Raw genomic sequence first — 26,833 nt, forward strand, 5'->3', positions numbered from 1 at the left:
ACAGCTTTCCAAATTCATTTAAATGATTTTCATAGAAAGCTTCATTCCTTTAAACGCGTTTACATATTCGGAACTGCTATTTCTGTATTTCTAAGAAATGCTCTGGCTTCCTTATTTAAAAATAGTGTAATAGGCCCACTCATATCATGAATCTGTCTAACGTCTTTCTGAGTGAAACAGTTACTAAAAATGAGGATGTTAAATTATGTAGTTGTCTGCAGCTTTAATGTCTGACATCACATGCTCATCATATGCATGCAAAGGCATTTGCAGTTTGTGAATTAAGCACTGACAGAGGAAAGGGAGGGAGGGAGGGGTATAAGCTAAATAAACACAACTACTGATCTCTATTTATCTCTTTCAACTAATGTGATCTCTCGGGGCACATGACGGGCCTCAAATGCAGATTGTGTGTGTGTGTGTGTGCGCGTGTGTGTGTGTGTGTGCATGTGTGCGGTAGATGGTCTGACTGAGTATGTCTTTGTATGTGTCTGAAAGAGAGAAACACTCTTGATTTAGTTCAGAAATTAAGAATCTAAAGTTGGATTATTAAATCTATTATAGGCCACAAAAATGTAAGTAAAACTATGTATTTTTTACTTTAAAATAATGTTTTTCTTTCTTTATAAACAATTGTTTTTTACATTCAAGTATTGTTTAATTTGATACGTAATATATGAGGATGCTTGTATCCAGTGACCATAATTATTTTTAATGACTTCCGATTATCTGCAAACTATCAATATCATAACGTATTAAAATAGTTTTCTTTGATTTGGTCCTTTTAACCTACCAAGCTGTTAAACACACAAACTTTATCTTGTTTATCTTTTTCACTAGTTCATATTTTCATCCTATGGAATCTGTTTTCATATCACAAGGGTAAGCAGTCACTCAGTATGTAATATTTCATATGTTGGTTTATTATTTGTGTGATTGGTTTAAGATTTGCACTTCACGTGATCTATTTATTATACTAATGAAAACATTACTGGTTAGGTGTCTTAAAGACTAAAGTGTAAACCACCAAAACTGTGGTGATATCATTATAAGTTTGATAAAATGTTTTCTTCTTTTCTTCAGCCCCCAGTATGATGCCTTTCTGGACCTTTCTGGATTTCTTCTGGACTATTACTGAACTCCGAGTAGAGAACTGCGGAGACTGACAGCGGCGAATATAGGTGTGATTGCAGTTAACAAATCGATTCGTTTTTATATAATAAAGTTAAATGAACTCTGATTAAGAAGATGATTACATTTTATTTTTAAGGATGGGTTGTGCTTGTAGTGACCAGAAACATGGCAAAGACTCAAAGAGTAAAGGACATGAACATCATAATTCCTCAAATTCTAACGCATCTCATGTAAGTATTACTTTTTTTTAAAATCATTATTATGAATTTTAAAAAATGTCTTGCTTTGCCCTTTTGAGCTTTACAGTGAAAAACATCAACTTTCTGTTTAGTCCTTTGCTTTTACTTTTGATTAGAGCTGATTCGATCTGTGTTATATTGCTTGAAAATTATGTTCAGTTTATATGTATACATTTCTATTACATGTTATCTTTTTAAATATATCTCAGTCAATAAGCAAATTAATAATTTGATTTACAGTTGTCAAGAGATCACAGGAAGCAAAGCAACAATCAAGGTAATACATATTAATTTGTTGTTGCGGAATATGGCATCAGGAGAGCGTTTTTCTTTGAACACTGATTATTCATTGATTAAAAATAATTTTGAATACATCATTGTCATAATGCTGCTAGGCGCAGATCTTGTGTTCAAACTAAAATGAATAAAACATTAAAGGCCAGAAACTGTCAATACATGTAATGGTTCACATGTTATGCCATAGAGGGAAATGTTACAGATGGAAGAGATTTATTATGTGTTTATTTGAACTGAAATTTCTAAAATTTATTTTCAGATGAAGACATTGTTATTGCTCAACATGACTTCCAGCCTGCTAGTGATACTGATCTTCAATTCAAAAAAGGGGACAGACTCAAGATTATTAATGAGTGAGTAAACAATATGGGTATTTTTTTGTAATATGAGAATAAAATTTAATTCAGCTTCTAGTGTATTATAATAAGAGAAGATCTCCACTTAAAGAATCAGGTATTTAATTGTGCATAAATCCAAACACTTAACAACTTAATGAAGTGTGAATGGCATAGTGGGCAAATCCGTCAATCCGTTTTCCTCCCATTTTATCTCACGTTGTTCCAGGTGGATTATATTTGTATTAATTGTTTAAATTGATTAATGCTATACGTCAGCTAAAATAATATATAAACACAAAAGACAAGTTTAAAGAGCCAAGTGATTACTAGTAACTAATCCATGTTTTTTTCAGGTCTGGTGAATGGTGGTTGGCGAAGTCCTTGGTCACAGGTTATGAGGGATATATTCCAAGTTCATACGTGGCAAGAGCACAAACATTGGAGGTGGAGAGGTAGGCAAAGATATAATTAATATCATGCATATATATTTAAGCAATATCCCATAGAGTGTTGTCTGTTGTTGTGAATATCAGCAGCACTGCTGTATTTCATCCGTAGCCAAACTAACAGGGAGCGTTCTCTGAACTTTGGGTAACGTTCTGGCAAGGTTTTCTCAAAGTTATGAACAAACATTCTTCCAGTAGGCTAATGTTAATAGAACGTTCAGTCAAAGTTATCGGCTCTTTAATAAAAACATTATTAATACATGGTTAATATTTTTTCCTGAAACGTTTTAGTTGGATGTTCGCATAACGTTTTTTCAATGTTACTACTTGTTTCAGAAGAATATTCAAAAGCAGGCCTAACGTTCCCATAATAGGACTATATTCACAAAATTATAAAATGGAACCTTACCTTAACAACACAGAAAAACATAAAAAAAAACATTTAAACAAATGGATGTTTTTAACTGTCAGGGAAAATTCAGAAAAAACGTTTTCATAACTTAATGGGAACATTGGCAAGGACGTCACTAGGCCACTTTTTAAGATGGGCTTCAGCCCCCCTAAATTTCTTCCCAGTCCCCCCAAAACAATTTGTGATTAGCTCCATAATCTGTACACAAATTCGTGATCGCCTCAGAAACAATATATTAATTTGTTTTTTTTTTATCATACCCTCATTGGGGTCTGAGCCCCCCTAATATTGAAACCCCAGATTTACCCCTGAACGCTGGCAAAATGATCTTTGTTAGCTAAGATCGCACCAAATCCATTCCACTGCTATGCTGTTCATAATAATATCAGGATTCTTGGAATGTCACTTAGCTTTTGTATAATTGGTTCTGTTTTCTGTTCCAGGTGGTTTTTCAAGGACTTGAGTCGCAGAGACACAGAGCGTCTTCTGTTGGCGCCAGGGAACAAACCTGGTGCATTTCTTATACGAGAAAGTGAAACAACCAAAGGTCAGATGCCAATAATCTTCAGTGTCCCATTAATATGTTTTCACGTAATCACTGAATAATTACATCATCATTTTCATAACTTTTCAAACAATTTCCATTGCTACAGTATTTCACTATTAACTTTTCTAGTCACAATGTAGTGCAGCAAGAACTGCGTATGGCATTAGTTAAATGTCTACCGTAAAAAAGAAATATGGAAGAAAACAAGTTATTGGTACAATATAATATTACTGTATTTTCGGTTGTCAAGGTTTTTGTTTTTACCTCAGACAAGTCAAACTAAATTCATATTTGAAGGAGCACTGGATCCACAGCCTCAAAACTTGATCAAATTTTTCATTGATAATGTGTGCATGCCTGAATTTTTTCAAGTTCACATCATGCAAAGAAAGAGCAAATGAATGTCAAACTATGAACTGAGATCTGCATGTGCTTTTGCTCAGAGCTTGATGGAAGATATTAATTGCCTTTATTTTTTTATTTGTGGAGTTGTGGAGCAAGGGGAAGTGCAGAAACTAGTATTCACTGGGAATTTTCTTGTTTGTATGCAGATATACTTTTCTGAGTAAATCTTGTAATGCACAATGTGGTGTGGTCCATAAGCATGAAACATTGACACTCAATAAATTTGTTTAGTTTGTGTTTATATATACTGTATATACTATCGTTCATAAGTTTGGGTAAATCGTTTTCGTATATGTTTTTATGCTTTTCCGTCGTTATCAGCATAGTTAAACGATTTGGTGTTTCCCGAAACCATCGTTCCAACGAACGTTCGCAAACAGCATCGCAAACTTGTGTGGTTGGAACGACAGCTCTCGAGCTGTGGTTAGAAGCATAGTTTCTAGTTTACATGAGATTTAGACTGAATAAATCCTTATCTTTAGCAAAATAAGCAAGCTGACATTCAGAAGGCCTAACCCGTGTTATTTATTTAGAATACATACAAATGTAATTTACGTCTTTTAGTTTGTCAAGAGATTTTAAGCACCGTTTTTGAAGACTGCGCATGTGCGAACGTGCTCTACTATGTAAGAACGAGCCAAATATTGAGTCTGGTAATAAAGCAAAATAACTGAGAAAAATTAGAAATGGTCTTCAGATGCCATGTCTGTAACTTATATGACAAAATCTAGCGTTAATTCGATCTCAAACAGATTAATTAAAATAAGTTATTAGTCCACCACGTGCGAGACGTCATAAACCAACGTGGTTGAACGATACTTTGCGACATACGGTTTCGGGAAACAGTCGTGACTAGCTAGTTGATTTCTCCAACTATGCATTGTACTATGGTAGTTAAGCAGCGAGCTATATAGTTGTACGGGAAACGCACCCCTGATTGGTTGATTGGAATGTTGTTCCAGGATCAACAAAGATGTTGGTCAAGGAACATGTTGTACTTGGTGAAATCAGGTTCACCCTGATTCAAATTTTATGCAGACTACGTCATTGCCTTAAAATCACATTTAGAGTAGATTTTGGCTGGCTAAGGCGATCTTTATAAAAATAAGCACGGCGTAATGATCAGCCGTGTTATTTGACTGCTGTTTCTGAATGATCCTCCGCAGGTGCTTTCTCTCTGTCTTTAAGAGACACCAACCCAGATCAAGGTGATGTGGTCAAGCACTATAAGATCCGAGCCCTTGATAATGGCGGCTACTACATCTCTCCCTCCATAACCTTTTCTTCTCTTCAAGATCTAGTGAAGTATTACTCCAGTAAGTACTCAGAGCAAAGGATGTTGCCATACCCAAGGACCCTTTCTGATTCATCTACTGTATGCTTTCTGCGGTTGTAGCTGTGAAAATGTGACAAACAGTTGCTTTAACCACCAGATAAATAGGTCAGCTTCAGTGTCAGTTTTTAGTCCACAATCTTGCCCCATTTTGGTTTGTTGTGTCTTTTTATAGAACTGTTTACAAGCAACAAAATAATTTTTGCCCAATTTTTTGGGCATATCTTGTGATTTTCTCCAGACAAAACCAGTAAGCATGGTTTCGTTTCTGTCAGATAAGTAGAGATAAGCTAGTCTTAGCTTTAATTTGTGACTCTGCATTCTTACTCTCCTCTGAACAGTCTTGTTCTTTCCCCAAACTTCTTTATCGAACCTATAGGGTCAGCGGATGGTTTGTGCCAGAGGCTGGGAAGTCCCTGTAAAACCATTGCCCCTCAGACACCCTGGGCTCAAGATGAGTGGGAGATTCCCAGAGATACTCTGAAGATGGTGAATAAACTTGGTGCCGGCCAGTTTGGAGAAGTGTGGATGGGTAAGAAGCAGAAGAAAGTTCAGTTACGCATTGTTGCCTTTGGGTAAAAAGGCCATGCTTACTTTCCATTTGCAAGCACATGGTTCCAATAAGATCATGATTAAATGGATAATTCTATTGGATAATTTTCTCTGGAGATCTACCCGAATAAAAATATGTAGAGTCATGTTATTTTGATTTAAAAGTGAATTCAGATGTAATCTAAAGTAGGAGCCGATTCTGTTTTTAGTATTCTGACATCAGCAAAGTCTTTGTGCAAGTCAGTGTTGCAGTATCTTAAAATGACCAAATATTATTTTTCACAATTTAATTAAAGACTTAAGTTAATCAGACACTAAATTGAATACAACATTTATTTTACAAAAAAAAAATGAAAATGCCATTGTATTCTCCTCACTTCAGAGTAAAATTGTAATTATACTGGCCTTGAATTTGTTTGTTCAAGGGCACGTGTTTGTGTGTCTTGTGGCTTTGTGTGGTACTGTCATATTTTAGCCACACAAATGATAAATTATTTGTACCTCACTGGGGCTTTGACTTTGACCACCAGGTTCAACATTAATCAGAAGTGTCAAAAACCTCTGGCCCAATTTTCTCTACTGTACGTGCTTCTGCAAATCTTCAAAACGTCAATTTTCTTTTAATCTTTCTTTTATTCTTTAAATGTTCTTATACCTTTATTTGCCATAACATTTGTTTTCACACAATATATCTTTTTTATTTTTTGTGTTATTTATTTTTTGTATTTGTATTTAATTTATGTAACAATATTTAGTGAGGTTTATGCCCAAAACAAGAACAAACTGATTGAAAACTGGGTGAGAAAAATATGATATATTCTCAGAAAACAAGCATTAAAGGGATAGATTACCCAAAAATGAAAATTGTGACATAATTTACTCACCCTCAAGTTGTTCTAAACCTATATGAGTTTCTTTCTTGTGTTAATGTTTTGAAGAATGTTTGTAACCAAACCGTTTCTGGACCCCATTGACTTCCATAGTATTTTTTTTCTTCCATACTATGGAAGTCAGTGGGGTCCAGAAACTGTTTAGTTACAGACATTCTTCAAAATATCTTCTTTTGTGTTCAGCAGAAGAAAGAAACTCATACAGGTTTGGAACAACATGAGTGTAAGTAAATGATGACACAATTTTCATTTTTGAGTGAACTATCCCTTTAATATCTTTGACAATTGTGTTTCTCAAGTAAATTGATCTTGTTTTAGGGATGTTTACATATATTTTCTGATTATTATTTTTTACAGCATATCTGATAATGAATTATCGATTCTAGGCCCTTTCTCAAGAATCGAACCATAAATCTGTAGAATTATCTGTCATGAAAAAAGTTTTTATTGAGCTGCCGTAGATCGATGTGGTTTTCTTTGCAAGTTTATTTAATAAACCTGCGTTTGCCTGTGGCTCTTGTTTGTAGGGTTTTACAAAAACAACCAGAAAGTCGCCATTAAGACTTTGAAGGAAGGCACCATGGAGCCAGAGGCCTTCCTACAGGAGGCGAATCTGATGAAGCAGCTCCAGCATGAGAGACTGGTCAAATTGCACGCTGTAGTCACCAAGGAGCCCATCTTCATTGTCACAGAATACATGGCTAATGGTTAGTATTAACAGAGCATTATTAGTTCTAAACCATTTTTTTTTTTTAATTAAAATATGTTGTGACTGTCCAAACCATACAATTGTTCTTGTCTTATTCCAGGAAGCTTGTTAGACTTTCTGAAGACAGATGATGGCCATAAATTAAAACTTCCCAAGCTGATTGATATGGCTGCTCAAGTAAGAACAATTCAATTTTATGATTTCCCTTGATTGTCTTCATTGCTTAGTAGCAATTAATTTATATTTCTCTTGCAATGTACAGTAGTGGCCAAAAGTGATCGCTGGTGTAGGAAAACTGACATCTTTACCATATATTCAAATATTATTCCAAATTAGTTAAAGAGATTGCGTGGTTGTGCTTAAAGTGGATTGTTTAATTTGTAATAAGACAATGAAATATGGCAATTTGTGCGGACACCAGGCTGTCTTACAAAGAAATGATGAATACATGCAAAAACAATAGAGAAGCAATGAAATATTAATAACTGGAAATATTATAGATTACAATTTTTGCCTTTTCCTGTGAGCTTTTTGTTTTATGGACTTAAAAAAAAAAATCTGTTGCTATAGTTTGCCTATTTTTCCCAAATAATTTTTTTAGAGAAATACCTTGTAAATACAGCATATATATACAGTATATATAGGCTATAGATATAATTTTTTTTTTTTTCCATATTTTGATAGTTTAATAAAACGCATTGACAGGCGACAATAAGCCTTTCATAAATGTGATGTATAAAAGAGATGCATGCATGGAAAACGAACTCATAATTTGATGGTATCAGTTACCAAAATATACTAAAAATAAAGCCACAAAAAAAAAAAAAAAAAATGCTGCCTTAAAGTGGTAAAAAAGGCAAATGTCATATATTCCTCACATTTTTATGGTTTATTCAAACTTGTAGGGTCACTAAAAACAAAGACCCCTTCTGGAAATCAGTTTTGGCCACTACTATAGATCTGAAACTTTGTGGAACAGGACATATTTTAACGCAGTGTGTGGAAATCTGCACACCTACTGTACAATTTCAACTTCTGTAACTATTTTAAGTACTGCTTTGCACCCTCAGGGACATGTAGAGGAAATGGTCTTTGGTTTTGTAGACACATGGTCTGAACATTTTTAGATCTGAACACTTCTAACAACCGCCACAAATTTAGATTAATATCTTCTGTGCAGGATATTACGTACATTTTTCCATCGACCTGAAGCCCCTACCATGCGTGACTGTGATCTCGCTCTCTATGCAAAAGCAACTTCCTGTTAGAGACCACTTTGTTCATGCTGTCTGTTTTTTATGGTCTGCATTGCAAATATAAATGCAAAATGCAAATGATGTATATGTTCGCAAAACAAAGCCACTTTAAGGTTAATTTTGAGCTAAAAACTTCTAGAATTTTGATCTGAATTCGACCTAAAAAACCTATGTACACTGTAAAAAAAAAAAAGGTTGGTGCCTGAAGTACTATCAACTTGGATGTTTAAGTCATTTCAACTTACATTTACTTTTAGTTAAGGCAAAACATGTTGTCTTTTTTTTTTCACAGAGTAGATGAATTTGTGATAACACTTTATTTGACAGCGTCCTTGTTACACATCGTACATGTACTTACTAGTAATAACATTATGTAATAATATATAGTGTCATTGTTACAGTGTTATTATATATTTAGGTACTGAGTAATATTAATTAAGTGCATGTACTTACTATAGAGTTACGGTAGGATTAGGGTTTGGTTGAGGGTTAGTTGCATGTAATTATGCATAATCAACTGTTAATACTATTGTAAGTACATGTAACATATGTAAAAAGGACACTGTAAAATAAAGTGTTACCCATAATTACAATCAACCAAACCTAAACAAAAATATTTGGGTTGATTTTAATAATATCATAGCCAACAAAACTTTACTGGAGATATTTTTTAATTAGCTATTAAATTAGCATCTAGTTGTGTAATTGTGTTTTGATCTTACAAATGAACCACAATCCCACATACAGTATAGCCTATATTATATTTTACCTAATTAAAAAATGTTTTAGTGGTAAATGATGATTGTAACAGTATTGTTATCCACTTCACTGCACACTTAACTCTCTTTATGTAACAGATTGCAGAAGGCATGGCTTTCATCGAGAGGAAAAACTACATTCACAGAGATCTGCGTGCCGCTAATATTCTCGTCTCTGAGACCCTGCACTGTAAAATAGCAGACTTTGGCCTTGCCAGGATCATAGAAACTGAATACACTGCACAAGAAGGTCAGTTCACTAGTTTATTCCCGCAATGCAGTGCTTTTTCCACTGCAACAAATTAACTGGCACCAGTCATTGTTGGCATTTGATTTCTAATACGATTATCTGACATATCTGACCTTTTAAGGTTGGGTACGAGCTACTGACGTTCAAAAATAGCATCTTTCCATGTTGAAATTTGCCACTTTAACCACTTTAAGGCAGATTTTTTTTGTCCTTGTAGCTTTATTTAGTAATTTTTGGTAACTGATACCATCAAATTATGAGTTAGTTTTCCATGCATGCATCTCTGTTCCACATCACATTCATGAAAGGCTTATTGTCGCCTGTCAATGTGTCTTATTTACCGATCAGGTGCGAAGTTCCCTATTAAGTGGACGGCCCCTGAGGCCATCAACTTTGGTACTTTCACCATCAAGTCAGACGTCTGGTCCTTTGGAGTTCTTTTGACAGAGATTGTCACATATGGCAGAGTACCGTATCCAGGTAATGGGTTTTTCTCTCAAGGGTTTCGCTTCCCATCAAGAACTGTGTAGGATAGATGGGTAGATCTTTAACAATCTGGCTGTGCTTTCCTCGCAATTTCAGGTATGACGAATCCGGAGGTGATCCGTAACCTTGACAAGAGCTACAGAATGCCGTGTCCTGATGGATGTCCACAAGAGCTCTATGACATCATGCTGAATTGCTGGAAGGAAAGGCCAGAGGACAGGCCCACTTTTGACCACCTACAGGACACACTCAATGACTTTTTCATTGCTACTGAGGGCCAGTACGAGATGCAACCATAGCCTCCATTCTGAAATATGAACGAATAGATGAACTGAAAAGTGGATAAATGAAAAGGGGGTACAAAAAACACATGAAAGGATGGACTAAACACCGGACCAAACAATGGATTATGGGGAATATACTAGAGGAACAACAAGATTGCGTACTTGTATATCTGTACATTTTTTTTTTTTTGCACTTATGTCACTGTTGTCAAGGTTTAGTGTATGTCTAAGATTTGTTTTTTTGGTTGTCTTATGGTATTACCTTGAAATCAAAATGGACAAATCTTATATTTTTTTGGAATATTGCAGTATTTATTATAAATGATTTATCCGTGCACATCTTTTCTTTTCTTTTTGTAAATTCATGTGCCCTCGTAATCTTTCATCTTGCAACAACTTTTCTTCTCTGTTTACTGGCATAAGGGCTGGGCAACCTGTCACTCACATGACATCACAGAAATAGCAAACCACAACCATCCTACGATCCGATCAATTCATGTTGAACAAAATCAAGTCCCTCTCTACATTAGTTTTTTGTTCAAGAAGTCGTTTCACTCGGATATACGTCACAATGGAGAAGAAAACTTCCATTTCATGCCGATTTTAAAAGAGAAGTGTGTACTTTTTCTCAATAAAAATACTTTCTCCTATCACAATTTAATATATAAACAACTGTAAGTAAGCCATTTGTTTGATTCCACCAAAAAATATGAACACAGTGGCTCTGTGGTTTGTTTGAGCACAACACACCATCACTGGCTCAGCCAATGGCATGAGATTGGGGCGGAGCTATCTGTTTATCCAAAATCTGTTTATCCAATCAGTTCGAAGACAGAGTGAGAAATGCTAGTGTCATAGAAATTAAACACTTCAGCTTTAAAACTCTCTGATAAAGCTTTTGGAAAATTCTGAATTATGACACATTTGTTTTTAACAGCCAGTAAACAAGATCTTCTTATATCTTACTCTGAAATGTGAAACCATGCACATAGCTATGAACTCTGAACTGATGTAGATGTGTTTTAAGGACACTGACTACAGGAAACCATAAAATGAACATAGTCATTATAGGACTTCCTCCTGAGATAACAGACTGTGAATGTTCCGTTAATCAGGAATAGATTAAAGAGTTACATAACAGTGAAGAAGTTTGTGATTATCTGATCATATACACTACTGTTTAAAAGTTTGGGGTTGGCAATTTTGTGTCACATTTTTTAAAATGTTTTTGAAAAACTCTGATGTTCACCAAGGCTGTATTTATTTGATCAAATATATACAGTAAAAGCAGTAATAATGTGAAATAGTACACAATTTCAAATTTTCATATATTTTAAAATGACATTTATTCATAAAGCTGAATTTTCAGCATCATTTCTCCAGTCTTCAGCGTCACATGATCATTCAGAAATTATTCTAATGTGCTACTTAAAATGTTTGGAAACATTATACATGATAAATGTGTTTACTGTCACTTTTGAACATTTTAATGCATCATTGCAGAATAAAAGTATTGATTTCTTTCAAAATAAAATAAAATAAAATAAAATCTTACTGACTCCAAACTTTTGAACAGTAGTGTATAGCATTAGTATGATCATCATATAACGAAATATGTTCATCCTTAGGAAAAATAGTACATAATATCCAAATAGTTCTGGAAAGCTATTAAGAATAGCCTACTTTTTTTTTTTTTTTTTTATGTTCACTTAAAAGAAGGTGCAATCATAAACTTAACTGATATTTTAAATAGCATACTGTTAATTTAAAAATCTTTGGAGCACGGTTCTCCTACTTCACAGTGTAAATCTCTGGTTGCTCAGATGAATATGAGAAATGCCCAGCATTCATACAGCACTTCTCCCTGCCTTAAACTCACCCCTGGGACTTTTATATGTTTAGAGATAACTGAGTGAGAATGCAACCAACACCCAAGAGCTGCTCCTGTGGTTTCCTGCCTGCCGGTCTGCAGCTGAAACAGGAAGCATTGAGTCAGCATTCCTCTCACGAAAAGCACTCTATGGCTCGGAATTCCAAACACGCTGCATAAGTTTTTCCCAGCATTCATGCAAAATCAAAGGTGGCCAGTTAAGCAAAATATTTCTGGGAAGTGCATGCTGAAAACTTTTGAGTAATGCTCTCAAGCTGTGTTAATGACAAACTTCCGCAACTTGATATCATATATTAAGTAGCGTTGCTTTGATGGAATGATCATATTTAACAGAGGCTGATAAATGAACTACCTCTTCAGTTACTTTAAGGCTATGTTGACTGTAACAGTGGTTATGAATCATTATCCAGAGCGCATTTACTGTCATACTTTTGTAATGAGGTCATTATCTAGTTTTTCACTGCAATATTAGATGGATGCATCATTAGATTTGTGAAATGCATATGAATATATGAGTGTTTTTTTTTATGTAAATAAGACAAATAAGAGGATTAGACTTGGAGTCAGCAAGCTCTCTGTGTTTGCCAGCTCCCTCCCAAAGCAGTGTGATTTACGTATGGAAGACCAATTATTCTAATGCATCATCACAAATTGCTTGTCTGCAAAAACGTCAACCCATTATAAAGATTACAGAAGGTTTTCTCTGAAAAAATATACAATGAGCACCTCATTGATTTAAACATCTAGTTTGGCCATGTCCCAACAGCTAGGCTGCAAATATATATATATTTATGGTTCCATTTACTTTACATTATCTCCTGGCAGAAGCAAACTGTCTGATATTGAATCTTTAAGTCCCCAGAAAAAGAAAAAGAAAAGCCTATGAATATTATAAAACTGTAAAATTGATTTTCAGTGTCATGCACTTTTAGCAAGGATCAGTTACAAATGAATTAATTTGCAACACAGCTTTATAGTGTGCTGAATTCACCCTGCTTTGAACGTTTTGATAATGTAGTAAAATAATAATAGTAATAAACAATAATAAAAATGGCTTGACAAGTTTTTAAAAAACGTATTTAAAAAGTTTTAGGGAGGGTGATTATATTTAACTTAAACTAAAACCATACAAATTTAAGGTACACTAAAATTAGTTTTGTTGAAAATAAAAGTCAAATAAAACTATAAAAATGACAAAATGACTTAAAATTTAACAAAATTAAAGTCAAATTAATTCAAAATATGAAAAAACCCTATAATAGTATCTCAATGATACTAAAATAACACTGCTCGTTTGAAGGCTACTGGCATCCTAAAATGCCAGTTTGAAAGCTTTTGCATGAAGTATATATGTCATTGGAATTCTATTGGATTTTAGGTGTCAGAAAAGGCTTAGTTCCAGCTTTTTGATGGCTGGCCTGCCTGGAACTTGAAATGATGAGTTATAAACGAAGTTGATGCAGCTACACGTTTCCTCTTTCAGTCTGTCTCAGACATGTCCACTAGGGGTAGTCAAGCACAAGAATGATTTTGTGTTAGCTTACTTGTAGCATTGAACATCTGTAGCCTCTGATAATGTGCCAAATCACATTATTTGGCGACATCATTTATTTATCTCTGGTCAAACGCTCCACTTTTCTTTTGAAACTTGCTTGGTAAATCATCTGCCAGACAGTGTGCCTCAATATCTCTTAATTGGATACTGACACAGACTGTCTGAGGCAAAACTAACAGTCAGCTCTTTAATTGCCTCTTTCACTCAGACTTCATTATTCTATATCTATATAACAATATTCTCATGTACCCCATGACATGTACTGTGTAATGTGTTCTTTAAGAAATTTCATCCTCTCCCATTTCACAATTTACTTCAAGACAAACAATGTAAATTCTGTCATCGTTTTTTCACCCTCATGTCGTTCCGAATCCATGTGATAATGTAGAAAAATTATTTTAGACGAAGGCGAATTTGAGACTAAAGCTTTCGAGCTTAAAAAAAAGAATCAATGGCCCCATAAAAGTCTTCTGAAGCCATAAGATAGTTTTGTTTGAAGAACTAAGCAATATTTTGGTTTTATAATAACTTATAAACTGTTATTCAATGATAATCTTCACTACTGGTTATTGAATTATTGAGTTGAATCAGAGTCAGTCCGATTCGTGCTCGAATGGTTTTGTGAAATGGATCAACCGATTCATTGAAAAGATTCAAACATCGTTACTTCTCCCTTCCTTGTGAAGAGGGGGCAATTAAGGGTCAAGATGTCATCTTTAGTTTGCCGCACAAATGTATCATACTTTAGAAGACTTACAACGCATCATGGACCAACTTTATGACACATTTTCATATTTTTTGAAGCTTGGAAGTTGGAACGCTCCAGTCCTCATTAATTATAACTGTAGTGAAACAACAACAGCTCGTTATTCAACACGTCATACGATTTTGGAACTATACTGAGGGCGAGTATAACATTTTTCATTTTTAGGTGAACTATCCCTATTATCTCTGTATCAAACACGTGCAGCTCAAGGCTTGTGGTCTGTCTGTGAACTTGAGTCAACATTTTGCTCCACAATTCTTTGCCTGTTCTGTTAAAGTTCACTTCAGGGCCTCTGACTTCCCTGCAGTACTGCCTTACAAACAGTCATGTCTCTACTGTATATAACATTGTATAAATTACTAACATGCAGGGTAGTCGAGGCCATTGAGAGCAACAAAACAAAAAGATACGGGCAGACATGTTTTACACAACTGAACAGGGACTGTAGCAGCAACATCCAAAAGGGTCTTTTTCTTACATGAGATTGAGTAACCTCAGTCCTAGGTTGACTTTGCACACCCCGATCGAAGACCAAAATATTCCCCTCACAGTCACTCCCTCCTTCCTGTACTCAGTGGAAAGAGAGTGTTATGAATACAAAACAGTAAGGAAGTAATGAGGAATAAAATCAGATTTTTTTTTTAATGCATCCAGGTGGGTATTCTCCTCTTGCCTACAAGAAACCTGACTAAACTGACCAAACGCTGCCTTTGTTTCATGACTAATACAGTGCTTTGCAAAAGCACCCATTTTAAAAGTAGCGTGTCATTTCCTGAATAACACATCTTGCAAATTACCTTCATTATTTCCCTCAATGTGTAGAACCGTTGCATATTGAAAAGGAAACTTCAACATGAAATCAAAAATGACGCAATTTAATTTCTTTGTGCACATTTACGATGTTATCTTTGACAATTCACTCCTAATTTTTGTCCTCAATGAACAAAATTCTCTTTCACTCTGAAATATATTAGATAAGTAAAATGGGTTTGCGAACAGCTTTTAAAACTCCGAAAATATTCAGGCACGAATGGTGCTCGCGCAGGTGATGCAGGTTCAAATCAGGCTTGCAACGTGTCCGATTCCCCACCTCTTTTTGTGGTTTGCTTTTCAATAAATTAATTCCTTTCTAATAGATTAATTTTAGTCAAGTAAGAAGAATATTACAGAGAAGTTCCTGATTTGTAATTCAATTAAAATGAGACGCTTTTAAATATACACAGCAACACTGCAGATCCCTAGAGCGTAAACTATTGCAGAGTCAGGACAGTGGATGACTAATATCAATCTATAGGAGAAACATCCTCGCATAAATATTCATGTTTCTGTGACCTAGAATACTGTCCTTTGTGGTTATGGAATTGGCCATGGTCTCTCTATCTCCCTCTCGCAGAAACAATTAGAAAGCTCTAGAGAGCCTGTTGCAGCAAAAATCAATAGCTGTACGTGCTTATTATTTTATGTTTTCCAAACAAATAGAGAATACTGTTGTGAAGCATTTCATGGTGGGAATTTACTTTCTCAACTCCATTGATTTTGGAAACATTTTAATTTTGAACTAAAAGCAACTTGAAATAGCATTTCTACAGCTTTTCATTGAATGTATGTACATTCATCTTCAGTTCTACATCCCACACAGCCTAAAAGCAAATCAGACTGTAATGCACTTTACCTGGCTAGTATAATAATAATTCATAATGATGAGACGGTCACTGCTTTTGCTATTCCCTCTGGTTTAAAGTACAAAGATAATGCATTATTTGTCATAAAGCTATTTCAAGACTAACTTGATTGGAATCTTACTTTATCATGTTATTGAAAAAGCTATTGTTTATTTGTAGCTCAAATAAACTCCAGTAAACAATGTAGATTTATTATTCTCTCCACAAAGCACTTATAATTTATGAATAAAACAAAAACAACATGCATCCACTGCACTGCTTAAGTATAACAGTCGTTTGTCCTTGTTGATATATTTAGGTTCATTTGTGTACGTAATATGCAATTTGGAAGGTGAAGGCTTGTTGGAGACACACTCTTAGGTGAGTCCATTACAAATGCAGAATGCCATCCAATTCTGCATTTACTAATTTATTTCTGTCTTTTGAAGTAATGCCAGATGAAATGTGCTTTTCCAAGTGTTTCACAATTGTAGAGAAAATCAGCTTCTCTGATTATTCTTACTTCTATTATTACCTCAATCATCCAAAATCATTCTATAAAATGTTCAGGTACCGGTAAAGCATATTTCAAAGAGCCTGTGGAATATGAGTGTGGAAAATAAATAAATAAATAAATAAAAAGAAACCACATACAGTTTGAAATGTATCCCCTGTTGTGCCTTTGAAAAGAGACAAATTACTTACAGTATGATTACAGTCTTCTGCTCCACAGGTGTCTAAAGGACATTAAAGACCTTCATTCCATTTAAGGACCTGCAATCTGTCTTTAAAAGCATAGCAGAACATTGTAAAATATTTCTTAGAATAATATCAAAGCAGTCTTGTAAAATTATCTCTAAATGTACTTAATGTGAAGGCTATGCATTAAAATCGCTGCAAAATATTCAGTTGTAATTGTAGCCTTCTGAATAACAAAGAAAGACTATTGCATTCAACCAAATACACTATGTTAGATTCTACCATTGCACATACATATATGATATATGAACTCTTACATATATGAACTCTTTGGGTCTGTCTGGAATGTTTAGCCTTCATACCGTTTATGTGTATATGACATAAGCAGAGGCTGAGGAGAATATCAGACTGTCACGTGAATGAGTTATGCCTTAGCATTTATAGAGAACGTGTTTGGATTGATAGTTGGATAGAAGGAAAAAGGGATGATGTATAACTCCAAAAGCCAATCTGTAACAAAATTAAAATCAAGTAAATAAGACATTTTGTTTTTACTAAACAAGGGTAAGAAGTTCACATAATAGATTGGTGAAGTCGTATATATTCATAGTTTACTGACACTATTCATTAGACTTTTGGACCAAATTTAGTCATTTTCCAAGTACAAATCTAATGTGTAATACAGTATAGAGATTACATCCCTCAAAATGTATAGAAAAATGCAACAATGGGCTTAAATTGACAAACTGCATATGGTTTTTTAACATTAAGCTAATTTTATAGTTCTAGAATATTTCTATTGTACCTGAAAATGCATATTAAGAGGCAACCGTGCTGCATTGACCTTTGAAAATCTTCCCATTAAGGCTAAAAATCATTGCAGAGCAACCATGTCACTCTCTAAAGTTTAATTTTGTCAGACGGTTGTACCGTCAACACTGACATTTAGCATATTGAACTTTACTTGCAAAGACTTTTGTGAAGGTCAGAGCGCCGGAGGCCTCTTACTTTGCATTTTCAGATACTTTACAGGTGTTCGGTGAAGTGCACACCGGGAATGTAGCTACACTGGTATCTCCACTTTGTCTGGATGCGCGCGCATTCATAAATGAATATATCTGCGGTCTCTCTGGCTCGTGTTCGCGCGCATCAGCGCTGGAGCTGACCGTGGTGCTGATCGCCTCGCGCTCGCTCTCGCTCTCGCTCAAGATCAACACTGACATGAACGAGCGGTAGATCTAACACCTCCGAACCTGAGATTGAACTGGACGCTTCCTCAGTCACAACCTTCAGTTTCGGAGGAAATCGAGTATGAATTTGAAGTAAGACGGAATTATTTTGGAAGTCGATGGAAAGTCAGCATTATACCTGCAGCTGACATGGACGTTCCTGCACGTGTTTTAATAGGATTTGCGAACATGATGTCCATCCTGAGATTTTTACTGTACTTTATTTAAGATGTGTTTATTTGGATGAATACATAATCATTTATAATGTTGCTATAAGCAAAAGAAGATAACTACATTCATTTGGATTCTTTGACATTTGTGGAGAAATGGCTCGCATTCTTGTCCTTGTTAACTCAGTCGGACTGTTGCTCTTCGGTAGTGAAATGTTTCTGGTGGGAGCAAGTAAGTTTATTCTTACTATGAAACATTTGTCTGATAATCAGTGTTCTGTCTTGTATTGAATGGGTACAATTGTGCTTCTTTAAATAAGATTAACTGAACCATTGCTGGCTTGCTTGGATCCTCTGTGCTTGGGTCTTTGTGCAAAATCATGCCATGAAATAGGTTACATAAATAGTTAAAATTTAAATTTAAAACGAAAGATACCTCGAGATAACAATGATCTCCATTATTTTGCATCCGTAGACAAATACAGACGTTAACATGCTGACCAAATTGTGCTTTGGTTAAGATATTAATAGAGAGACTAAATTCTCAGCATATTCCTGCCAAGTAGTTGTTGTACTTTTAAGATGAGTGGTTATGCTATTAATTACAAATAAATGTAAAATATTAGTTTGATAATATCAAGAGATTATATGCCCCATATAATTCTGGTCAGGATAAACATAGAAATCAACCACTGAGCTGCAGTTGTGTTCTGTGACACTATTGCATTCGTTAAATTAAAGATGAATTAAAAACAAGTAGTTCATTGTGTATTACAGAAAATGAATTAATGCTTACTTTGATTTGCATTGAGTACAGTGTTTTATTTTATAATATCGCTGTTGACATGTATGCATTTTGGCAAATGCTTTTATATAAAACGACTTGCATTGCATATTCAGTATGCATTTTAGAAGTTCATGCGGGAATCGAACCCATGAATTTGGCGTTGCTAGCACCTTTACTGTTTGAGCTACACAAAAGCTTAAATATTGTAAAATCCTGCCATATTTTTCTACAAAATAGCTTTTCTTGTATTCCTCTAGAAATTTTGGTGAATTTTCATGCATGCAATTGAGGGCATGGAAGCATGTCAGGAAAATATTTTCCGGTATGTTTCTAATCCTTTCCGTTTTTTCCTCATTGAGTCATCTGGGATTTTGTGGTAGCTTTGATAAGGCAGCAGTTGGTGCTTCTCTTCTCACAAGCACAGTGTTTCTGTCTGAAATATGAACACTTCCAGCGCTGAAAGTTGCTCCTTTGAAACTAGGACGCCTCTCCTTTTGCAAAATAGATTACACCTGTCAGAGAAAACATATCCGAATAGTGCAATATTCATTCTCAGCAACTCCATATTAAAAGTAATTTACAAGTGCATATAACACTAAATAACCTTTACACTCATGCATTTAACTTAAGCGCAGAGTCTCAACACAAGACGAGTGATCCAGATTTATGATCCAGAACAGCTTCTTTGCAGTGTTGGTGTTTTTACCTTGACAACAGACACCTGAAATGAGTTAGTGTCATCCAGAGCACTGCACTGCTCAAAATACCTACAGCAAATTCACTTTCGGTTAAAGTCACGTTAGATCAAGACTAAATTTGATGCTGGTGAAATAGAAAAATGTACACTATATGATCAAATGCATGTGAAACGCAGACCTGAACCGCAACGACCACCATTAGGACAAATTGAAACAGCAACTGTGAGCCAGACAGAACGGACCTGATGCTATTTTGTCTGTATGGAAAACCTTTCCATCAGATGTTCAGCAAGCATAGATATGGGTGTGGTGTTTGTGTTCTAATACTTCTGGCCATGTCGTGTAATTCCAGAGCATTTGTGCTGAAATTGGCTGCCTGTAAAAAATTGTCCGACTTCCAACACCTCATCTGGCCCGTGTTGAGGTGACAAGAGAATTGCATCGGCAGGCCAGACCTGGTGGACTGTGGTCACCAATTACATTGACCTTAAACTGCCACACTGTCCAATTCCATCTCTTGCGGACCCAGGGAGGCGAAGTGTTCACGGATCACTGCTAGAGCCTGCAAACCAATCAAATGAGTTTTCTTAGCTAGGGTCGTCATTGTCAGATGGAAATGAGGTGGTACAAGTGCACAGGTGATATGGTGGAGCAGGGAGGCATGACTGTGTGATCTCATTAGTATTCGTAGGTATTTTTCCATAAAGTCATGTACAGTTTGATATTTTTGGGTAGACACAGAACATGCAATATTAACATATGAACTATGTACGTTTAAAAAACACTTGATTCTTATATCAATGTATAATTATGAAAATAATCAATCGATTTATTGTATTTATAATAAATTAGATTATTTTAATTGTTCGTTTTTTGATAGCTCACAGACAAAAATCTACATGAAACATGTTAATGTTACACTGTGAAACCACTCATATTTCAAACTCATTATAATAAGAGACTATGCATGTGCTGTTTGGTGACTATTGAGGACATCTAGTTTTGAACAAAGACAAGCAGAAATGTGTTTTACAAAGGCTTTCAACATTTCCACACAATGACACAAGTATTAACTATTTTGACTCTAATATGTGTCTTTGAAAAGTGCTTTGCCTTGAAATAAGGACATTAAAATGAAATTATAAAGAAACATAAAATGTAGGACACAATTTTTTTAGATCTAATAAAAAACAACATATTATACTACAAAGCCAAAGTATAATTTTAATTTAATTAATAATCATTGACTGTCAGAAGATATGCAAAAATTGTACCCTCAACGTTGTACAAATTTGTGTCTCATTTACCCCGATGGTTTGTGGTTTAGTGGTGGGGATTTTTCAGCAATTCTTTTTGAAGGTTTCATGATTACGCCAGCATGGCAACAAGTGACCATCTTTAGAAGTACAACGCTGAAACACCACTACTGAGATGCGCCAGTCTGGGTTTGTTTGGAAGTATTTTCATTAATGAAGCAAATCAGACATAGTAACTGGCAATATACTATCAAAAATGTAAGTTACTCAATATCATTTTTGTTACGACTCCTTATGAGTGAGTCATTGAATCATTAATTCAACTGAATCTTTCAAACCCACTAATTCATTCATTCAGGAATTAAACACCTTTATTGTGTGTTTCATGAGTTTACATGTTAATGAAATCTGATGTAATATTAAAATGCGTATTTGGCTTGCTGTCCGGGGGGAGGGCTCCGAGCTCGGAAATTCAGCCCGACCCCAGAGTACTCCCCCCTATAAATGTATAGATCATAGCTATCTATGAGCAGACCCAGCCGAATGTGAGGTGATGGGGTGGTGGCGGGATGCTGAGAAATTAGTCATGAGACAGGAGGTAAGGGAAGGCTTTATTTATACTGGCTATTTCTTGTGCTGATTGGATGATTACCTGAACATGCTCCTCCCGAACTTTGTTACATAAAACTTCATTAAGAGACGTGGCAGCTCAGCTGACTCTGTGACTTTGTATGGTTTGCGGAACAAAAAAAAAAGTAACTGACTGTCACGGATCGGTCTTCAACATGCAAGGCACTGGAGACTCGATGGAACAATCTTTACTATACAGGAGAATAAAGAAGGATGGTACACGTTAACATTGACGAGACCGAATGATGAACAAAAAGAACTCATTAAGTACAGAGGGAGGGTAGTCAACTGAAGTAAAACAGGTGCGTGAAACCAAGAGAGAACACAGGCAGGCAAAACTGCCCAAAACTGACACCGAAACCAAAACTTGTTTAAAAAAGTGTTTTTCCACCTTATTTTGCAACAACAGAGTACGATATGTTCTGTGAATGTGCGAGACCTCCAATTCGTTAGCTGCTATCCACCTAATTTTTAACGTAAGAGTGCGCGGCTACTTGGTACTTGAATGTACGAGGCTCCTGGTGTCATTTGTAGCTGTAAAAAAACCAGCTTGTTATGCTGCTTGAAATTGCAGACTGTTTTTGTAGCCTACAGCTAATATAACCAGAAGTGGATGACACTGGAACCCTTGCATATTCAAGTTACCTCTGACTTCAAAAATAAGGTGGATATACCTGTATGTTTAAACCCCATAATTACAATCATGTTGCTCTTGCAAAATATCCTATGCTTGAGTTCTCCATCTTGTCCTTGGAAAACCCCATGACTGTTGAAGTGTCTCTGGTGTTACAGTGACATCTCGCTCTGCTGGGAAAGTGCAGTGCTCCCCTGAGGCTGGGACGCGCTCCCTCTACGGCTTTGTGTTGATAGAACACCCTACAGCTCCATCTGTGAGTGCGTTGTCTACCCTGAAAGGATCAGACAGCACAACATTTGATGAAATCTATCATGAAGAACTAATCCCTTTCCAGAATTCAGTGCATGCCTGGAGGTCATTAGAGCTTGAGATAACATGTTGGACAGAGACGTGTGAGAGAGATGCTGCATTTATATGGTAAAGACAAATGACTTTGTGTTGTGTTCTCTTTATTGCGTTCACCTAACAGACCTCTGATGCCGCAAGAGGATTCTTTTAAATCCTTAATTTGGATAAGAAAGCTGAAGGAATCAATTTACACATTTGCAGTTTAAACAGTTGGGAGGACTTAACATTTAAAGAAAAAAGGAGGAAAAAGCAATCCAGGGTTTTTTTGCTGCCTAAATGTGTATTTTTAGCTAGCTGGATCAAAGCCACGCAAAATTCTGCCTTGATGCTATTTAAATGCTGCTGACTCTGTGAACACATGTTTATTCTGCTTTAATATACTTGTGGATTGTAGTTGAACTTGCATGTGGATTTGTGGATGGTTTCTTTGAAGGTGATTTTGGAATTGCCCGTGTCTACTCTGTCATGAAGACCAGCTGAAATGCTGCTACAGTATGTGCCTGTTTCATGTGGATTACTCTGACAGGATGTCTGTATCTCATGTGGCCTCTTGCTTTTTAACTGTATGCTCAGTGTATTACCCAAGGTGACCTGCTCTCCTCTTTCTGTTATGTAAAATATTTGAGTGCATCTGACTTGTGCTTGAGAGTGAGACTTATTTCGCATAAAATGTATACTGGTTTTATGTGGGTCTAGGCTTTATTAGCGCTATACACATATAAATCACTTCTTGTTAGGTACTAATGGAAGTAAGCAAAGCTTGCATCAGTATATTCATCAACTTTTACAGTGCAGGATACTTCAGCGTCTGACATATATTTTAGGAAGGATATAGACAACAGTAGTTACCAAAGACTGATACCTTCCATATGTTTGCTGCAACATATGACTTTAAAGCAATAATCCACTTAAAAATGATGATTTTGTTGTTATATTCTCACTTTTTGCTTTCCAGTATTATTTTTTTAAATGCAAAATGAGATGTACTACAGCATTTTTGAGCTTCCGTTTTCCTTACAACAAAAGTGAGAGCTGATTTATTAAAGATTTAAGGTATATATAATATAATATAATATGTTTTTGTAGCTTAGCAGAATAAATCAATGAACAAAACCTTAGAGATGTGTAATGCATTGGAAAAATAATGTTAGACTGGAATGAGTTGGGGTGGGTAAATAATGACAATTTGATTTTTATTTTATTCAGACAGTGAGATAATAAATTGCAAATGCTGACCAGACCACCAAAACTCAAAAAGTCTTCCTTTATCTAAACAATTATTTTCCTCATCACTAAAGAGCTTATGCCTGGCCATGTATCACAATTTGAAGCTACTCTCAACCTCTATTACTTCAAGGACAATGAGCTCTTGCGGGGGAAGAGTGAGGTAAATGTCACTAAAATGACAAAAACCTGATTAATTATTTAATAAGAACCACCTTTTCCCAGTCAGTGAAAAACGTTCATTATATTAAGTTAATAAATATATATATAGGCAATTCATTATGTCATTAGTACATTCTGTACATTCATTTGGCATCAAACTGCACTGTTACTAGAATGGACTCTTAGTCAGTGGGACATTTTGTTGAATGTTAAAAAATTTGCTGCTTTCTGTGACAAATCACCAATCGTAATCATGAGATTACCCCTGCAGATGTTCTCTCATTATATATGTTTATGAAAATCTTTCATTTTTCATTGAGCAATCTGCTGGACAGGTGGAATGAAACTGGACCTGCTTTTAGTTCCTGTAACAACACACTATAACAGTGATTTCATCTTACACAAATGGACAAAAACAATATTTTTTAGCCCTTCTATTATCTGACAACGGTGTCTGTAAATTGTTTGGATGCAGAAAAAATTTGAAACAATAGTTAGTTCTGGCTCTCGGATCTGATTAGTTGAGCAGCATTCCAAAAGTACCGGGCGATTTCTCAGCGATTCATTACTCGGACATCTTTATGGTTTTTATTCAGGAACTTTGAGTGAGTGGCTGAATTATTCAATCAACCGATTCATTCAACACAGCTGATTCATTCAGGTATAAAAGACCGCTCAGTTGCAAGACAGCTCTAGGTTTGTTTGGAATTATTTTCATTCATGAAGCAAAACAATATTTTCGTTCATGAAGCTGGCAATATTGTCTAAAATGAGACTCAGCATTGACTTGTTAATTCTCGTAATTGTGCTGTTTTGTAATGTGCCAACAGCCGAAACTATACTTCCCTTGTCCACGTTCCAGTCTGACTCGCGGCCTCTTCGCATGTGTGACATTGTATAAATATCTTATATACCATATACATCCTCCGCCAGTGTAGATGTAGAGCTTCATAATAAGAGTTACACAAAAACAATGATGTAGCTCATTAAAATGGAAGATTTGATGCATGTGACCTATAGACACTTTGATGTGCAAGTCAGCCTTCACCGAGGTGGCCCTCTCCTTCCTCTAAATGATTATCCATGGTGCAGAGCTGGAGTCAGACCTCTCTACATCCAATTTACACAGCTATTGCTGAGGGCAAGGAAGACCAGCATAATCAGTCCTGACCCCCATTGTGTATGATGATCATAGCTGCATGGAAAGGAGTGCTGCCATACTAGTGACCTCCTAGGGCGTCAACACAGGACATTGATTATCAGTCTGATACTGAGAGTGATCATTCAGCTTTGTGATGCATTATGGGTTTTGTTGCCGATGGTTAGCTCTGGAGAAAAGCAGATTAATGACGAATGCAGATCCAAGCTCCTCTGCTTACCTTATATTGTTGGCACTTTCCACAAATACATTACACTTTGATGTCCATTTAAAGCATTAAAGGTACAAATACCAATGTTTTGTTTTGTGTCATATTTTTCAAATCAATTTATTGTATAAAATTTTAATTATTTATATTTATACTATTTTATTATTGATCAGAATAAATATGAGTGTTTGTATGATTTTTAGGCATTATTTTGTACTCTACTACTCTTTTAAAGTGCCTGTTAATTTTGTGGACCTCTGGAAAAGATGCATCATACAGATCTGTAACAGAATCGTTGTGCAACGAGCCACAACTTATTTCAAAACAGCTGTTATGTAACTTAGCTAAGAGTCTGTATATGTTATTGTTGATGTTATTGCATTGGTTTGGGTGCAGGAACAAAAAAACACCCCTTCCCCTTTTTGCAATCGCCCACACAAACACATAAAGTCCATTAGAGCACTGCTCAGATGAGATGCTAGAAAATGCTCTCGCGGTTCAGCCTAGTTCACTGCCTTTCTATTTTCACCACAGCGACAGAGGCATGTGCTTGACTATTGAATCTGTCATTGTTCTCCTTGTTTTTTTTTAGACTAATTAGCTTGTCTATTGCTTCCTAAATCATGATCGAGCACCCTAGAGCTGAGCTGAATTAAAAAAAGGTCCTGCATAAAAGTCCCATATAGGATAAAATGTGCTGGATTCAATCAATTTCAGAAAGCAATTTTAATAAAACATATTGTCTTGAAGAGAACACTTTCCATTTCTTTAGGTTTTTATGAAACCTGGCTGATCCCTGGTCAATCTGATTTCGATTCTTTGTCGCCTCCTCTGAACACTGACTCATTTAATCACAAATTAAGTGGTTTACTGGTAATATAGCAAACAGCATAATTTACCCAAATATCCAAATTTAAACATGTTGCTCAGGAGGGTTGTACTGACATTTAAGAAAAAAGGAATGTACTGTTGCTTTGCATAACACATCTGTAAGTACCGGGTTTGCTTTTAGAGAGACCCTCAGAGAGCAAGCTGGTAAGAAGAGATAGAGCCATAGAGAGAATGTTTTTCTTCCCAAATCTGATTGGTCAGATTGGAAAGCTTTCTTGGCAAGCGACTCAGACAGTCTATAAAAGGACAGAAAATAAAAACAGTGCACAGCAACATATTTCAGACCTGTAGATTATTGTTGTGTTTTCATGGGAAGGTATAATAGCTGGTCCTTGACTTTTGTTTGACAGTAGGTTATTGCTTTAGAGGTTTTCTTGAAAATATTGCTTTGCTCTACTTGTCTCTGCACTAATATTAGAGTGGAAATGTTATAACAGTATATCAGTTTAAGTATGGCAGCTGTAAGACTGGAAAAAGAGAGGGCTACTCTCTGATAAAACAAAGGAAATTAACATTTGAGCTCTCT

The 26,833-nt window shown here is 35.6% G+C and overlaps 2 protein-coding genes across 2 annotated transcripts in view; both read left to right on the forward strand.

The window, feature by feature from the left end:
• The first annotated feature begins 356 nt into the window (after positions 1-356).
• Positions 357-10,511, forward strand: blk (BLK proto-oncogene, Src family tyrosine kinase). Its single transcript, XM_084432384.1, has 15 exons — positions 357-575; positions 841-882; positions 1,084-1,181; positions 1,271-1,364; positions 1,614-1,650; positions 1,930-2,023; positions 2,362-2,460; positions 3,310-3,413; positions 4,985-5,134; positions 5,531-5,683; positions 7,121-7,300; positions 7,403-7,479; positions 9,416-9,566; positions 9,915-10,046; positions 10,149-10,511. Exons 4-15 carry the CDS (start codon positions 1,272-1,274, stop codon positions 10,349-10,351), a joined length of 1,473 nt encoding a protein of 490 aa, XP_084288510.1. The 5' UTR covers positions 357-575; positions 841-882; positions 1,084-1,181; position 1,271; the 3' UTR covers positions 10,352-10,511.
• Positions 10,512-18,050: 7,539 nt separating this feature from the next.
• Positions 18,051-26,833, forward strand: part of fndc4a (fibronectin type III domain containing 4a) — a 28,812-nt gene continuing 20,029 nt past the window's right edge. The window contains exon 1 of the mRNA XM_084432390.1: positions 18,051-18,539. Coding sequence (XP_084288516.1) covers positions 18,464-18,539 — 76 coding nt within the window. The 5' untranslated portion in view covers positions 18,051-18,463. The remainder of the gene's footprint in view (positions 18,540-26,833) is intronic.

Source organism: Rutilus rutilus (assembly GCF_951802725.1).
Source record: "Rutilus rutilus genome assembly, chromosome: 15".
Lineage (NCBI taxonomy): Eukaryota > Metazoa > Chordata > Actinopteri > Cypriniformes > Leuciscidae > Rutilus > Rutilus rutilus.